At 36.6% G+C, this 17,394-nt stretch overlaps 1 protein-coding gene across 2 annotated transcripts in view; it reads left to right on the top strand.

Annotated features, from left to right (window-relative positions):
* LOC306851657 (neurobeachin-like) overlaps window positions 1-17,394 on the top strand; it is a gene marked incomplete at its 5' end in the record, with an annotated part of 296,026 nt that overhangs the window by 171,522 nt on the left and 107,110 nt on the right. For both annotated transcript variants that reach the window (XM_079388064.1, XM_079388063.1), the window contains one exon: window positions 15,471-15,595. In XM_079388064.1, coding sequence (XP_079244190.1) covers window positions 15,471-15,595 — 125 coding nt within the window. The remainder of the gene's footprint in view (window positions 1-15,470; window positions 15,596-17,394) is intronic.

Raw genomic sequence — 17,394 nt, 5'->3', positions numbered from 1 at the left:
TAATACTGACATGTGTGTTGAGTTTCATGACATTCTAAACATGTTATCTGCCTCAAAATCACCAGAAACGAATTTTCAACTTTGACACGTTGCCATAGTAACATAATTTTAGATATCAATATTCCCTTCACAGTTTTACATCGGCCGTGTTTTGACATTATTCTGGTGAAGTTTGAAGCAAATCGAGTAAAAATAAGATGCTGAATTCAAAGCATTTTGAAAACGACACACTTCCTGCAGCCAGTTGGTGGCGCTATAACTTTCAGTCATAATAGTCACATCTATCCGATCGGCATCACACAACGAACAAATCAATGAAGTTTGATCTACATCATACAATGTATGTGGACGTTATTAGGCATTTCCTGTGTCTCATTTTTCGCCATAACTTCATCGCCTCGCCACGGGCAAACCGTTCGACATATCAAAAATATCTTCGCAATTTAGCGTCCCCAATGTCTTGAGATCATGTTCACCGAGTTTGGTGGCAATCGTATGGAAATCCTCAGAGGAGTATATCAAATTCCAGAGCATGCGCTTTTTAAACAGCCCTGAATAGCCGACTTCCTGTTGGGCGGAGCCTAAAACATGCTGTGCGGAAGTTGTTCAGCTCAATGAGTTCTATATGTGTACCGAGTTTCATATGAATACGTGCAAGTATGTGTGAGCTATACATCAAGCTTTCTGACAATTTTGCAGGGGGCGCCGTAGAGCCCCTGTGCCACGCCCGGGTCCCAGCCTCAGCGGCGTCCTAATGGCCGCAGGTTCCAATGTGTGTGCCAATTTTCAAGAGTTTTCGGGCACGTTAAGGCCCCCAAAAGTACCCGGATAGTCGAAATAAAAAATAATAAAAAAAATAATAATCCTTAGAAGAACAATAGGGCCCTGCGCCTTACTGGCTTGGGCCCTAATAATCCTTAGAAGAACAATAGGGCCCTGCGCCTTACTGGCTTGGGCCCTAATAATCCTTAGAAGAACAATAGGGCCCTGCGCCTTACTGGCTTGGGCCCTAATAATCCTTAGAAGAACAATAGGGCCCTGCGCCTTACTGGCTTGGGCCCTAATAATCCTTAGAAGAACAATAGGGCCCTGCGCCTTACTGGCTTGGGCCCTAATTAAAGAATATTAATATTAAAGAAATATAAAACATATTAAGAAAGACATTTTGAGAGTCTTTCTTTAAAATGTGTATTTTTCATTTGTTTTAATTATAAAAACTTGTGACTTGAAACTGTATGTGTGTGTGTGTGTGTGTGTATACACACACACACACATATATATATATATATATATATATATATATATATATATATATATATATATATATATAATGAATTTTAAATAATATTTAGATATTTCAACTGGAAAATATTGACAGAATGCTAATTAAAAATATATAAAATATTCACATATATGTGTGTGTGTGTGTGTGTGTGCGTGTGTGTGTAGCTGTAATAATAAGCAAAAAGTCCATAATTGGAATAGCTATGGTATTGCCTGCAGCAAAAGCACCTTCAGTTCCATTGGTGGAACACATTATATCTGGATTGAGATTCTCTGTGCCACCATTGGCCGACGGCCAGAAGACCCATATACAAACGCACACTCCAAGCACAATTACTGATTTGCCTTCCAAATTGACTGGAATTGCAGAAACAGTGGCTGTGGGTTTCTGATTAAATTTGAGAAATCCACTGCAGATGGTTGAATGTACATGATGGCATCATGTTTACCCGCTCCAATAAAAAACATCAGCATGAACTGCTTCAGTGGAAATAGAGACGATAGTTCAGCTGCTTTCACTGATTGTACTTCTGTTATCAGTTTTGCTGGATGTCCCATAATTCTCATCTGTCAGACGCTGTTTTTTGATATGTCAGACACAGAGTCTTATATTAGCGGTGCTGTAGCTGCACTGTACCACATTCACAGCATATGTATGTGGGTTGTCCTATTTTTATTTTTAAATCTGTATTTAGAACACATTTCCCATGTGCTTACAGTATAAAGCAAGAAACAACTCACTGCAGGTTGTTCTGAAATAAAATATTAGATTTAGTTTTGCTTGTATTTAGCCTTTTGTATTTGTTTATTCAGTTCAATTATTATTAATATATTTGTTATTTTGATTTTTGATCTTTATTTTTATTTATTTATTTAGTGTATGACTATTGATGATTGGGAGTGTCATATTAAACAATTTAATCTTGTAATTTACATTTATTTATTGACATTTACTAACACTTTTAATTTATTAATTTGCATGACTATGGATGATTGGAAGTGTCATATTAAAAAAAGTCATTTTCATGCAATTTACATTTATTTTTTTGACATTTACGAATGCTTTTAATTTATTAAAATGTATTTACTATTAATATGGCACACAATTCTCCATGAAATATCAGTAACCTAAAAGTCTGACCATTTTCGGAAACATGTTATGCAATTGTGGTTTACAGTTTCTCAAATGCTGTCTTAAATTCATCACATCAAAGTCCCTCATACCATAATAATAAAGTGCATCTAACACCGACTACACAAAATAATAAAAAGCTTGATACAGTGGTTTGGCTGAAAGTCTCTGCCACTATTCAGACTTATTCAAATATTTATGAAAACCACCTGGAAGGCATAACATTTGCATTGAGACAAAAGGTTATTGAGCTGGGGCACATTGTAAATGGTACCACAAAACTTCCAACAAATTCAAATTTAATGGTAACCTGCTGGAGAAGAAAAATGATGCAATATGTTCATGAGCTCAAGGCGGTGTTACAGCTGAGCAGCTTAGTCTTATTCAATGCTACATTAACTTTCCCATTTATGCGGCTTCTGTAAAATAGAAAGCCTGCGGCGTTCTGAAGCATGCGTGTGTGTACTTTGCATATGTGTGTGTTAGTGTGTTGGCCTGAAAATGTATTTGTATTAGTGTGTGTCTTTGAGCATGAATGCATCCAGATTGGTTTTCTGCTTTTACTTTGTTCTACAGCCCAGGGACACGTGAAAAATGATCGAATACTGGTTTGAAAAATGCGCTGTATCATGTTTTCACATTTAGGCTTCTTAAAACACAAATGTTCCCATGGTGCTTTGGAGCACCGCTTTGACTTTCGCCATTAGTAGCGGAACAACTGCAGATGTTTTTATATTTTGACAAACACAAGCATAAAATCAGTTGTGTACATTATTAGATAAACAAATAAATGTTCTCTGTTGTGTAAAATCGAATAATCTGTGAAGGATGAAGCACCGAAAGATGCAACTCTGCATAGCAATTCCTCAATGGCTGCATGAGCAGAAAGCCAAATAACCAAATCCAGCCTACGTATCTTCAGTTCGATCATACTTTATGCTTGCCTGATGATGAATGTCCCCTGTATTGAGTCGGCTTCAGAAAATCAATACTTCTCAAATTGAAACAGTATAGGGTTGTATTGATCTGGGCTGCTAAATCAGAAAGAGAATGCTTTGATAGGACGTTGCCAGACAGCTCTGAGCCCAGTAATGACACACTATCAATTTTGGCTTTACACTGATAAATCAAGTCGAAAATTGGATGTCAGATTTTTTTCTTCGGGCTTTCCACTGAGGGAGTTATTTTCCTTTCCCTCTCCTGTTGACCTCTGGCCTCTGCCAGTGAATTATAAAGTCCAGTCGTGTCAAAAGTGAGAAGACGTCAGCGCTGGGATTAATGATGGAAAATAAATCTATGATATTGAAAAATCATGAAGCCATTTATTTGCATGTCATTGGCCTGTTATCTAGCTCTCTGAATCTTATGTCATGTTTGGAGGCAATGTAAGGCAGATTATTGTCATAATCAATTAACTAGGTTGCAAATCTTTCAACCTTTCTTCCTGTAGACTTGTTTTTTTTTAGTTGATTTCAGTGTGCTGAATATTACTTTATTTGTTCTCATGAATAGGATATAATAATTAAATAAATATTCCTGTATTATTTTATATATTTTAAAACGTGATTTACACTTCAAGAAGTGTGCAATTTCTGTATTATCCAAGCCATTTTTAATTGTTTTAATTTATAATTATTTATTTATATTAACATGGTGGTAACAATCCTCAATAATATCCATAATAAATTAACAACAATTAAATAAATATTTAAATTAATATATTTCTATTTGTTATTTATGTTTATTTTATAATTTCAGTGAGATATGTGATTTTAGCTGTTCATATATAGGATTTTTTTTAAATATATAATATTTAATATATTTTTAAATGTGCTTTACACTTTATAAAGTGTGTAATTCCTGTATTATCCAAATGGTTTTTAATTAAGTTAAAATATTTATTTATGCATTTATTTATTCATATTATTAATATGGCAGTCATAATGATCCATAATCATATCCATAACAAATAAACAATATTTATTTAAATAATAAACATAAGTAAATATATATTTGGATAGCACAGAAATTACACACATCCTTCAGCAAGTGGTGTCAAGTTATAATATTTGAGATGTCATTTTGCATTTTTAATTTTTTTTAATCCCAATCTATTCCATATTATTTAAAACATGGCTATTGTGTGTTTAAATGCTAATGCTAGCTCTGCAAAACACACTCAGTCTCAGCAGTCTTCCCCAGCATCATGTCACACTGAATAAAGCAGACACCTACCGATTTTCAATCAGCATTTTTTGCTTTGCAATGGCGCGTAGCTGACTGTGCTTGGTGTCTAATAATACTCCCTCTTAGTGTCCATTACCTGGAGTTTAATGTAGCTCTAAACAGTCGCTAATTGCTCCAGAATGGCTTCTTGTAACAAAAATGTAACATCCGTGGTCACAGTGGACGGCGTCCCGTTGTTGCATTCGTGCCCTTTATCAACGTCAGCACTATGGCTGACAGCTGATCGAGGACCAGCATACCTGGACCACGTCAGACCTTAACTTAACCTGACTTGGGTATTGATTGTCAACGCTTTCTCTTGTATAATTACTTTTTTTTTTTTTTGCTGTTGACAGAAAGGAGGGAGATGAAGAAAAAAGACAGTGCCAAGAGATGGAGAGTAGTGGCATGTATTGATTTGTTGGAAGGTGGAGAATGAGGGAGGCACCATTTCCCTTGAATAACGGTGTGCGTGGTCTCTTGTTTGATGGATGGCAGGAGTCCGGTACTGGCTAATAACTTGGTGATAGAATGGAGCCATCCAGTTACACACGGCTTGGTTAAGCAGTCTCATTGGGAGTGGTTGAAAGGTTAGCAATTGTAATAGCAGCAATTGAAGGGGAATATATACAGCCCTTATGGGGTTTTGGCCCCCCAAAATTGGGATTTTGGTCTGAGGTCTAAATTAAAGATCAGCTGTGATCTGCTGTGTCATTTATTTCCAAAGATTACAAGTCACATGTTTGAATTGCTGGAAATAAGGAGCCAAAAATGAAAATTCTGTCATTATTTACTTACCATCATGTCACCACATCAGTCAATCTCTTATAAGAACCAAAGAACCATAAAATAGCCATAAAAGCATACAGTATTTGTCAGTTCTCTGTCGTGTGTGTCATGTGTTCCCGCCTCTTGTGTCCATATTTGGTTTGTTTCCTGTCCTTGTTTAATGTGATTATTGGTTTATTCTGTTCAGCTGTGTTTTAGTCATTAACCTGTGTATTTAAGTTCCTGCCTGTTCAGTTTTGTGTCTTCTGGTCTACTCGTTACTCCCCGGTGTTCCTGTCTGTGTCAGCCTTGCCTTGTCTTGCCCTGCCTTGTTTGGATTTGACTAAAGACTGTTATTTTGAGTTTACATCCTCGTCTGCATGTTCCTGTATCCTCCTCGTGTGTGCACCGTGACAGTATTTCACTGTAAAAAAAAAAAATTGAGTCAACTTCAAATAATTTGTTACCCGACTGCCTTAAAATTTTAAGTTCAGTCAACTCGAATAATTTTAGTCAACTTGAAATGTTAAGTTGTACTAAGTGACAACTTAGATATTTGTGTTGACTTTACTTCAAATTTTATGGCAGCCGGGTAACAAATTATTTTAAGTTGAAACCACTTTTATTTTTTACAGTGTATTGCATCTATTTTAAATATGTATATATATGCAAACATACAGTAAGAACAGCAATATTGTGAATATAAGAAATTATAAATATTAAAATAAAATATTGTCATTATCCTTGATCCTTGTACTGTCCGTGTCTAAATTTTCACAAATTGTCCTTTGGTGTTCCACTGGGGTGGGGGACTACAACAACAACAGAAAGACAGAGTGAATAATGACTGGATTTTCATTTTTTGTCAATCTATTTCTTTAAGCTAATTAGGGAAAGCAGGAGAGAACAGTGAATGTGATTCAAATGATCTTTGACATTTGAAGACTGATGGAGGAACTGTTGAAACGACTCTTAAACACACCCTTACCTGAATGACTTTCCATTGCTATGTTTCACATCGTGTCCAGTCTTGAAATAATCAAGTCCACTACACTAGTTTACACCAAAGCTCCTTTTGTTTCAAAAGTTTGGTAAGCTTAACACCTGTGGCCACTGTATGCAAGCTAGAAACTTTCACAATGACTCTTTCATTCACAAACCCCTCCGATTGTTTTTTGACCTACACAAAGTCACTTCCCCTTGGGCATGCTTAAACTCAAAGCCAGTGCTAATTATCTCTGGGAAGAGAGGGCTTTTGGAACGATCATCAATTTCAACAGAAAAGAACGCGACTGCTAGTGTTTTCCCACTCGGTTGGCTTGGTCTTTGGTGAGAGATGGACGGTTTGCCGAAACGGGTGAGAAGGGACGTCTGACCTGTACTAGAACTCTGTCTCTCACACAGGCAGCCGCGTCTGTCTTCATCCAACACAGTGACCCACAGTGCAGGCCTTGCCAGTCTAAAGCCAAAGTGCTTTATATGTGTCTGCTTGAGTATTTTAGTTTGATTCAGCCACATGAAGTTTTTTTCTTGCAATTGCGAGGTTATATCTCACAATTGTAACTTTTTTTCTCAAGTTATAAACTTTTAATTGCGAGTTTACATATCACAATTCAGATTTTTTTGTTCTTTAAAATTGAAGTTATAAACTTGCAATCACGAATTTAAATCTAGGAATTGACTTTTTCTCAGAATTCTCAGTTCATATCTCGAAATTTCAGCTTTTTCTCAGAATTTTGAATTTACATATCGCAATTCAGTTTTTTTTTATAAAAAAGGTTATTGTGACTCACAATTCTTACTTCTTTGTCTTGCAATAGTAATTTTATATCACAATTCTGACTTTTTTGCTCAAAATTGTGAGATATAAACTCAGAATTGTGGGAAGAAAGATAGAATTGAGAGATATGAACTCAGAATTATGAGAAGCCAACTGTGAGATAAAAAGTCACTAATACCTTTTTTAAATTTTTCACTAAATTCACTTTACAAGTTGTTTGAACATAAGTGTGTTGGAAGTGTGTGCACACATCCATCCTATAATGATAAAAATCCAACCAGTGGTTTTTTTTTTTATAATCCCTATTTTAAAATCCCCTTTCTCAAATCAGGCTGTTCTGAGATTCCTGTCAAAATGATGTTGTTCTGCGCAGGCCGCTCCCACGATAGTTGATTGACAGGGCCGTCTTACCTTAGTCCCGCCCAGAGAGAGCTGAGAGCTGTCCGCCATTGTGTCAACTCCGGTGCAGAGGAAGGCAAGAACATTTCCGATTAAGCGGTTGAGTTGTTTAGTTTTGGATGTAATAATGATTATAGCAGTTGTCATTTACTCCTGACATCTGAGCCGCTGAAGACGCAGAGGATTAAATTTACTGTAGTTTTGAAGGAAATGATATGATCCCCGATCTGCATAAATGCGCCTATATTTGTGCAAATCGTTCGTGATCCAGCTTCATCTACAGAAGAAGTGAGTATAAGGGTTTTTTATGATTCTTTGCAAATTGCCTTTCCTAATAACGTGCTAGTTAGCCAGTTTCACGGCTGAAGCTTACGGTCTGCTCATCACTCCACAGAAGAGAGGGGCGGGGTCAGCAGAGCTCATTAGCATTTAAAGCAACATGGACTATAATGGCTTGATGAAAACAGCTGATTTTGACAGGGTAAAGAAGGTGTTTTTTACACTACCATTGAGAAATTGTAACCAAAGTATGTTATAGACTTTTCATTAAGACCCTAAATAATCATATCAACTTGTGTAAAATGGGCATCCCATGATCCCTTTAAAAAATTTCCATAAGGTTGTCCCTCACCAACATACTCGCTGGGGTTGGGGACCATCACATTTACCATTTTAATACTCATATCAGGTTTAAATGTGTTAACCTTGAAAGATGAGACTTGAAAAATTTACGATAACTAGCTGGATGCTCTGTAGCGATTTAAATTGTATGTTTATGTATGATTTGACTTTGATTCAAATATAAACCCTTTGGAAGAAATAAAAGCCAGGACAAAGATGAAAAGTTCAGGCTAGAGAATATATCCAGAGAAGATCTGTTTACCGAAAGCTGTTTTCTAAATATTGCATGAGGCATCCTTGTTGTGGCTTTCCCTGACAGGCTACCTTAGGCGTAAATAATTTCCATCTGAGGTGCAATTTCATATCGTCTCTAATAAGTATTGTAAAAGCATATTAAATGATTTCCATCTTGGACAGGATTTGGGCTGTCAAACTCTGAAGATCCAGCTAAATTAGATTTAAGTAGTGCTAATACCCTACTAGTAGAGAGTTGGCTTAACTTCATTGAAAGTGTTGAGCGTGTGTTTAGTGTCATGAACATGGGCAATGTCAGCCATAACATCACAGAGTCAGTGTGGCACTGAGCAAAGCCAGGCGACCCCCAAAATAGAGCAGTCACTGATTACCACTATTTTACTAATTACGCTCCATTTATGTCTCCAATGGATGCATTTAATGAGAACATAATGGTGCCTTATTGAATTTCCCTGCCATTCCCTTTCTCTTATATGCCGCAACAAGAGACTATCTGTAGTGACGTGATTTCTAGATAATCCTCAATGACCTCAATGACCGTGATCATGACTGTATTCTTCTCTAGAGCTGTCAATTTAACATGGCAATTTAACATGGCCCCAGCCAAAGCCATCATTCTGTATGTGTACATAGACCAATAAATTAAAAACAGCACAGACAGACTCACAAACACAAAATGGATTGTGAACTGTTTGCCAGTGATTTGCTTTCGTGTCAAAATATGGTATGTTTTATTTATATATCATTGGACATAATCCTCTTTTTGTAATGACTACCAGTGTTTTGTGTGCCACAATAATGTATTTGAATTATCTGCATTATCAACAAATGAATATTCATATATGCAATTACGTTTTTAATTTAGAGTAATTGGCGTATTGCAATTTATTTAAATATTTTTATTGATTGAAAGCCCTATTTCTTATTATTATGATTATTATTATACACTTAAAACAGACATTCATGCATATACTGTATCCATAGCTGCTTATAAGAAAGTTTTGAAATGTTCATCACATCAGAAACAAGTGATAGAAATGGCAAAAAACAAATAAATAAAAAAATCCCTTAATTCACAAAAACGTTTTTACGATCTTTGACTTGTGCGGAAAAGGATTAATGCGAATAATTGGAGATGGAGTGATGGAAACGTATTTGCCGAATAAATTCCTCCATGCGCATCAAAAAAGTCATGTGACTGCGCTACGGGACGGCATAACCTAACTAACCAGCGGACGGATCTTGTTACACAGCATCTGAAATTTTGTTATGGTCATTCTTAAATGTTCAAGAAATTCTGTCGTCAAAATATTTCTCTAGAATTATTGTAGAAATATTATTTATAACTAGAATTAGGCATCCACCTCCGAAAGCAATGACCGCATTTATTGTGTTTCATCTGCTCGATCTGAGGTGCAAGTAATTTATTATAAATGAAAATTATTATTTTTAGTGGCTTCTCCTACTTTTCTTAATGATATTTAGTGCCGGTTTATCAGAAAATGTTGTTCTCTTTGACTCGTCGGATTTAAACGATTATTAGCAAATATTTTATGCGATATTCCAATTTTGCGCATAAATTAAATTCTGAACTTTTGATGGAAACCCAGCTAGGGACTGTGTGGGGAACGAGACATTAATGCACATTGTATATGTGGCACAAATGCCAAAAATAATAATAGTAATGAAAAAAAGTCAAACGTGACAGTTCTGAAACAATTTCAAACCTCCTTCAAATGCGGTTTGGATTAAGATTGGGATTTCATGTGTTTTTTTGCCAGTCTTGTGTGAACAACGCCTTATTCAGAAAGACTCTGCTCAGAGACTCAGAGGTGGTCAAAGAGGTGTCTAGACAGAACAGTTGCACCACTGAATCCTCCCACTGAATCTTTGGAGATGTACACTGAAGGTCCACTTGTTTTGACCGCTCAAGCCCTGCAGAGCAGCACGGTAACAGGGTAATCCATCTCATGAACCGGCCATCCCATGATCCCCCACAATACCAGTGTAAAAGCCCAATAGATCATATCTGCAGCCGGGCTTTCCAAACAAAAACATATAGCTATATATATTTTTTAAGATTAAATTGTTAGACTTTCCTTTATTTCCCATTTTGCCATTTTAGACTGAATCATGGCTGTCAATTTTTTACAGCCTTTCACAAACAACACATGCCCTATGGACACAAGGGTCCTAAATCTTGTTCTCTCACTCCCTGAGAGTGTTTTTTAATGTGTGGAAGGGAGAGGGGGGATACACAGTTTTTTACACCATCTTTTGTGATGCATTTAGAAAAAAAAAATAAGACCCCAAAGCAGTAGTAAATAATGACTGGCACTCTGGTCGGCTGATAGTTTTGGTTATCAGTGCAGGAAAATTAGCTTTTAAAATGCAGTTGGAAATCCATTTGGGTGATTGATGGCCGATGTGACTAATAAATTTGAGCCGCTTTCGAGGAGGGCCGGCCCTCCACCATCCTTTATGCCTGTCATCATGAGCTGTGCGATTGGTAAAGTCGAGCGTGTCGGAAGCACATTCTAGTGAGTGATTACCATTCAGATGTAACGGCTATCAGGATCCACTCCTTAATGTGAAGACCAGCGAGAATATAGTTTTGAGATATAACACAATTAAGTAGTAAATTAGACACAGCTTTTATTTTCCAATAAAGACTCCTGGACAACAATACAATTGCGATGTGATATTGCTCTGTTAGTTCCGGTCAAACTTGATTGGATGAGTGGAGTTCCATAAGCGCTGATGGATAGATAGAAATGTGTAAGATCCATTTTGATGCATTAATACATTACTGCTAATATGTGTTCTGTATCTGCATTCTAGAAACATAATGCATTATCAAGGAGTGTGATTTGGACATTGTTATTGTGCAATGAGAAAATGCAAAATAAAGCCAGGTGACAGGGTTTGAATATTCACTACACAACTGATCCCGTATTGTTGTTGTTCTGCAGATTCAAAAAAAATTCAGACCTTTATGTTCTTCCTTTCTGCCCTTACAATTCTTTATTCTTTTTGAAATGAATAATTTCGTAGTGCTCTTTGTCGCAGCATAATATAGATTATTCTAAAAACACTGCGCTCAAGTTCAAATTATTTCTTGAAGCCTTCCGTTTTTTCCAATTTGACTGTCCTGCGTCAGACATTCTTAAACGCAAAAAGACATTCTGTGAATTCTAAAGCTATTTTCATCGGCGGAGCAAAAATAGACAAAGAAACAGACAATATTATTTAAACAAATTGAACATTAACTTTACACACATTCAGCTCTCATACTCGTGTCATATTCCTTAAATATAACCTGCTGCTCTTCAGAAGGACTGCTGTAATATATTTCATGGAATAAAATAAGTTGTAAAAGAGTACAGTATACGTTCATAATGCCCCTGTGGGAAGAAGACCTCTCTTTTGAGCTGGACCACCCTGGGTGAGGAAACTCACGTCATGGCAATTTTGGCACTGACTAAATCCGGCTCTATATGTTGACCGCAGGGTTTAACGTATCACTGGACCCTCATCCAATCCTGCGGAAACCACCAGCAAAGTAAAAGCATATGCTTTAGGGGAAAGAGTGGGTGAAGAAATGTAAACGGTATCATCAAGCACCCTTCGGTTTATCGTTCATTGTAATACCGCGTGCTTGTCTAATCCCCATATTAAGAAGAAAACGAAAATGTTTGGGCTTTCATCGGAATTGCTGTACACAGCCGAAATACCACTGTCAAACCAAATCAAAATCATCATTTATGCCGTGGGAGGGGAAACTCGGAAATCTTCAAAGTGTACGCGCATGGATTTCTTATGTGATGTTATAATCTTAAATGGTAATCGCCTGGTTGCCTCGGTGGGATTTAAATTTTTTTCACGCTGTAATCTTGCATTTACAATGTCATTTATGTGACTTTGGCCCTTCCGCCTCTTGACATCTCTGTCTGGCTCTCGAGGCATAAGACTGACAACAGACAAGCCCCAGACACAACGCTTTGCTTTTCATACCCCGGCGAGTGATGAACTTTTGGCATGCCTCTAATGTATGCAAACAGGCTTTGTTTCCTACACATACACACACATTCTTGATTGATGTTAAACTGAGAGCGAGCACTCGTGTTGCTGTCAGAGCTCGGCTTAGTCCCTCGAGCCTCCTGATTTCTTGACATTTGTAGATATAATATTCACGCAACAAGGAGCAGCTTTTGTGATGTGATCCTGCTGTAACACTTTAATCTGTTTAGACTGCCTCAATATTATGGCAGAGTGGAGAGAGGCCCATTCAATCCAATCCATAGCTTTGGGCAAACACCTCTATAAATCTGAGGTTTTTTAATGGAATGGCTCTGCCTTATGTTCAAGTGAGAATGTTGGCTTCTATTGTTATATAGAAATGGGTGAACTACTATTAATGGTGGGCAAACAAAGATTTTATTTATTTTTTTCACAGCTTTTTGTATGGATTTACTCATTTAATATAAATAAATAAATGTTTATATATAAAATATTTTGTTGAGAGATGAAAATAAAATAAGTCATATGTTTGTTTTTTAACATTTTAACAATTTTGATAAAAATCACAACTAAAATGCAGTAATTTTATACAATTACTATAAAATGTAAAACATTTTAAAAGATAAATCTTTTATTGAAAATATTTGTAATATTTATTTAAACTAATCGTCCCCTCCTTTTCAGCTCTAAAGGTCAACATGAAATTCATTCATCTATTTTCTAAATGCATGTTATAGATCTTATTTTGAATGATTCTGTATGTTCTGCATTTTTATTTATTTTTTATCCTTGTCATTTTTAATCAAAATGTCATAATTTGGTCTGGTGAAATACAAAGCTGCACAATGCTAAAAAAAAAATTAAAAGCATACATATTTGAAAAAAAAAAATTAGAGCAAGTATGTGATGACAGAATTTTAATATTTGTCTGAATTAGTCCTTTCTCCCCTACAAATTCTGCACAAATCAATTAATTTTTTGTCCAAGATTCCACCAGATAGTCCTTTAACCTCTGTTTGTAAGATAGGAACATAGACTAATGACTGGTGTCATCGTTTTTGATGGAAATTATTATATGGCTCAAAGTGGATGGTATATTTCCCCATGAGTAGCTGGTAATGAAGACAAACCACATGTGGAATTTGTTGATTGTCCCATACCATGCTGTCATCTATCCCCCAATTACACCAATCATCACTCTCTAAATCCTCTTTGGAGTAAATTAGCAGCAGTATTATTCGGTGCTGGCCTGCTTTTCTTTTCTGTGCTTTTTCCTTTCCCTCTCTCTCTCACTCCATTTTAAAGCCTTTGAAACATCTCCAGCCCGAGCGCGCTCGGAACGAGCTGCACTTAGTAACCTGATGCTGGTCCCTGCCCTTAATGGTTTGCATTAGCTGCAAGCAATAAAATTAGCCCAGGTCCCTGCTAATGTTGGAATAATCATTTACAAAGATGGTTACCACATGCTGGAGCCGTTTCCCTCTCATTCCCCATGCTCCCCTTTTTTCTCGGCCTCTCATTTTTTCTTTTATACGGCCTCTAATTCACTGTTATCAATAATGAATAAAAACGCAATTTTCTGCAGCTTGCTTCCAGGGCCCTGGGAATCATTTCAATGAATATTTCAGCACGTTATTTTAATCACAGCTGCACATGTGAAGAGGGAGGGGGTCCCTGTTTTATTGGCCTGGGGTGTGGCTATGGTGAGACCCCAGCATCATTAAAACCCCTCTCCGGCTGCATAGAGGGTCCTACCTCTGATTTACAAGACTTGTTAAAAAACACAGTAAAAAGAAGGCAAGCAACACCATTTATACTTGTAATTTGATACAGTATTTGTTAATGGGACTTGCTGTTATTTATTTGTGCGCTGGAGAGCCGCGGCTGCTGTTTTGTGCCCGAGGAGTTCTCGTGCAAAAGCGTGTCTGGGTTTCTGGAGCTCTAATGAACTTCATGAATTAGCTATGTTTTACCAGATATCATTTAGTCTTCCTCATGTGTAACCTTTGGTTTGGGTGCCCTCCAAAATGCAATTCTCTGTAGCATTGTATGTAGAGTATTACACTGCTATATAAATTTAAGTGCTTTCTTTGTGTGTGTCTGTGGAAGCCCATTTCTCCCACATGAAAGAAATAAAAAAACATGCTTTGCTAAACCCTAATTATGCCATAAAAAGTTGTGAGTCACGATTACTAAGTCATTATTATAAGATAAACAGTCCGAATTATGACACACTGAGTCTTCATTTTGACAAAATTTTTTAATTATGACAAGGTCGAAACTATGCGAGTAATTGTTATTATGTAATGACTTTTATTTCATAATTAGGACATTTTGTCTTATAATATTGATTATAATATCATACCAGCTTTCTATCTCATTCTTGTGTCTTAGTATATTTTAGTATAGTATAATTTCACTCTTTCGTTATTTAATCATTCACCTTTTCATGACAAAATTTCACCTTTTCATGTTATGATTTGTACATTTATCTCATTGTTAATGCATAGTGTCACAAGCTTGACTTTTATCTCATAATTATGATTTATGTCATAATTTAGACTTCTATCTCATAATGTGTAGTAGGCCATAATTAAGACGTTTTATTTTATAATTATAACTCGTGTATTTTTTAGTCATAATTCCAACTTTTTATGTCATAATTAAGACCTAGTGTGTCATAGGTCTGACTTTTTAGCTCATAAAAAGATCTTAGTATCTCATAATCTTGGCTTTTTGTCACAATTCCAACTTTTCATGTCAATTTTTCCCACTTCTTAATATTATTATGAATTTTCATTTGAATAAATGAATAATGAATAATAATGTATTAATGTGCCAAAGTATGATGTGTCCTGTAGATAGCAGGGCTTGTTTCACCATATAAAATGATATTCAGTGCTTTCATTTGTTTAATTTTAGCTTTCCAACATGTTTTTTTTTTCTGATTCCTAACAGGAGTTCCAGTCTTTTCCCCTTTTCCAGTCAGCTGCATGACTTCTGGCGTCTGGATTACTGGGAGGATGACCTCCGGAGGAGGCGGAGATTCGTCCGAAACCCTTTTGGCTCCACCCACTTGGACATCACGTGCAAATCGCTGGAGGACTATGGTCAGTAATTCTGCCAACAGCCAATCAAAAATGTTGCTGGACTCTGTCAGTCTAGCTCATTATCCCTAAATTGCGTTCATTTCATACAATGACATCATTGTTCACCAAATGGGATACACATATGCGAATTAGAATCAACTCTTGGACGCAACTAATATTCTCGGAGCTGAGAAACAGTTTGTTGTCAGCTTTATAGGTTGTATATTTATGAGCCTTGTCAATTGAACATGGCAAGAGGGCTTTATGGCAGGTTTTTATATTCTAAAAGCACACATTGTTGAGAGGAAAACTGCGTGCTGTGCTCTTTTTTTTTTTTTTTTTTACTGTTTCTGCCTTTTGCACTCAAATATTTTTCCTCATTGACCCGTTTGATCTTGCAGCGTTGCCCACCGCACGGCTGTCGATTTGGCTCTGTGTCTCGCAACAGAGGCTTTAAAAGAGAAACGGTTCAATACTATTAACCACTGCGGGCGCTTCTCCTCCAGGCATCAAATTGAAGATACGAGGGGGAGTGTATTAACCGAACAAGGGCAAATCTATTGATTCTCAAGTACAATGTGGCGACTTCTCTCTTGTGCACAGAATAGTTACTGTAACTATTTCCATTACACATGGGGAAACTTACAAGGAGGCAAGCAAAATAAGCCCATTTATTTAAAAAATCCACAATTGAACCCTTGGTATTAGCTCATACTATGGGTAGAGGCATATGAGAGTGTTTTTTGACAGCATGTTTGGCTAAAATGCTGCTAATGGCCACCTGGGATGACAATAGATTGCACTTTCTAATGTAATGAAATGATGCACTTTGATTATGGACAATACTTTGTGGTTAAAACATCTTACATTAACCAGTGAATTGATGAATTTTGGTATGGATATGTCCAGTGTTGGGGAAAGTTACTTTTAAAAGTAATTGATTACAATATTGTGTTAGTAAATGATTGTTACTTAGTTACGTTTTATGGAAAGTAATGCATTACATAAGATGTGTCAGTCAATAAATGAGAAAACAAAGTACCTTGTGTTACTTATTTGAAAAAATAACTCATTACTTTAGTAAAAAGTAATGCATTACTTTAGTAGTTACAACCCAAATTCCACAATTGTCCTGTAGCAGGCATCAAATTTGAAATGAGCTCATTTTGTGCATAAAATTGTAAAATTTCTCAGTTTAAACATTTATGATGTTATCTATGTTCTATTGTGAATAAAATATAGGCTCGTGTGATTTGAAAGTCTTTTAGTTGAAAATTTAAATTGAAATTTAAATAAGTCACAACATTTCCGGAATTTGGGTTGTACTTGAAAAAGTAATCTGATTACTCGTGTTACACCCAACACTGCTTATGTCATTTCAAAGTGCGTTCTGTGACTTGTTATGCAGTAATATTGTATCTATCTACATGTCTGGCCCTTTGTGCCCAACTGTTTTGAGGCCATGTCAGATGGCCTGTGTGTCAGAGCCAGAACACACACATGCACACTCGTACATACACATGCCAGCTGTTCCTTGACCTGCAGGTGGCCCCTGCTCATGTCACAACAGACTTTTTTCCCCCACTAATTCATTTTGCCACCATATCAAATCCACACTGTCTTTCAAACGTATTACCCAGTATATCTCATACATTTCTTCAGAAGCTCGCACCGCTACAGTATTCCTCTGGCCCGGCTTCTTTTTCTGCCTGTCCTTGGTAAGTTGTCAGTGTGTCTCTGTGGACCTGTGGTCTAGTGTCTGGGGCCGCTGTGATTGAGGACTTGTTGAGGTCCCCAGGCTTCTCCCAGTCCTTAATGAG

Source organism: Barbus barbus (genome assembly GCF_936440315.1).
Source record: "Barbus barbus genome assembly, chromosome: 31".
NCBI classification, from domain to species: Eukaryota; Metazoa; Chordata; class Actinopteri; order Cypriniformes; family Cyprinidae; genus Barbus; species Barbus barbus.
Note: the sequence above shows the minus strand (reverse complement) of the source record. Positions and strands in the feature narration are given on the sequence as shown.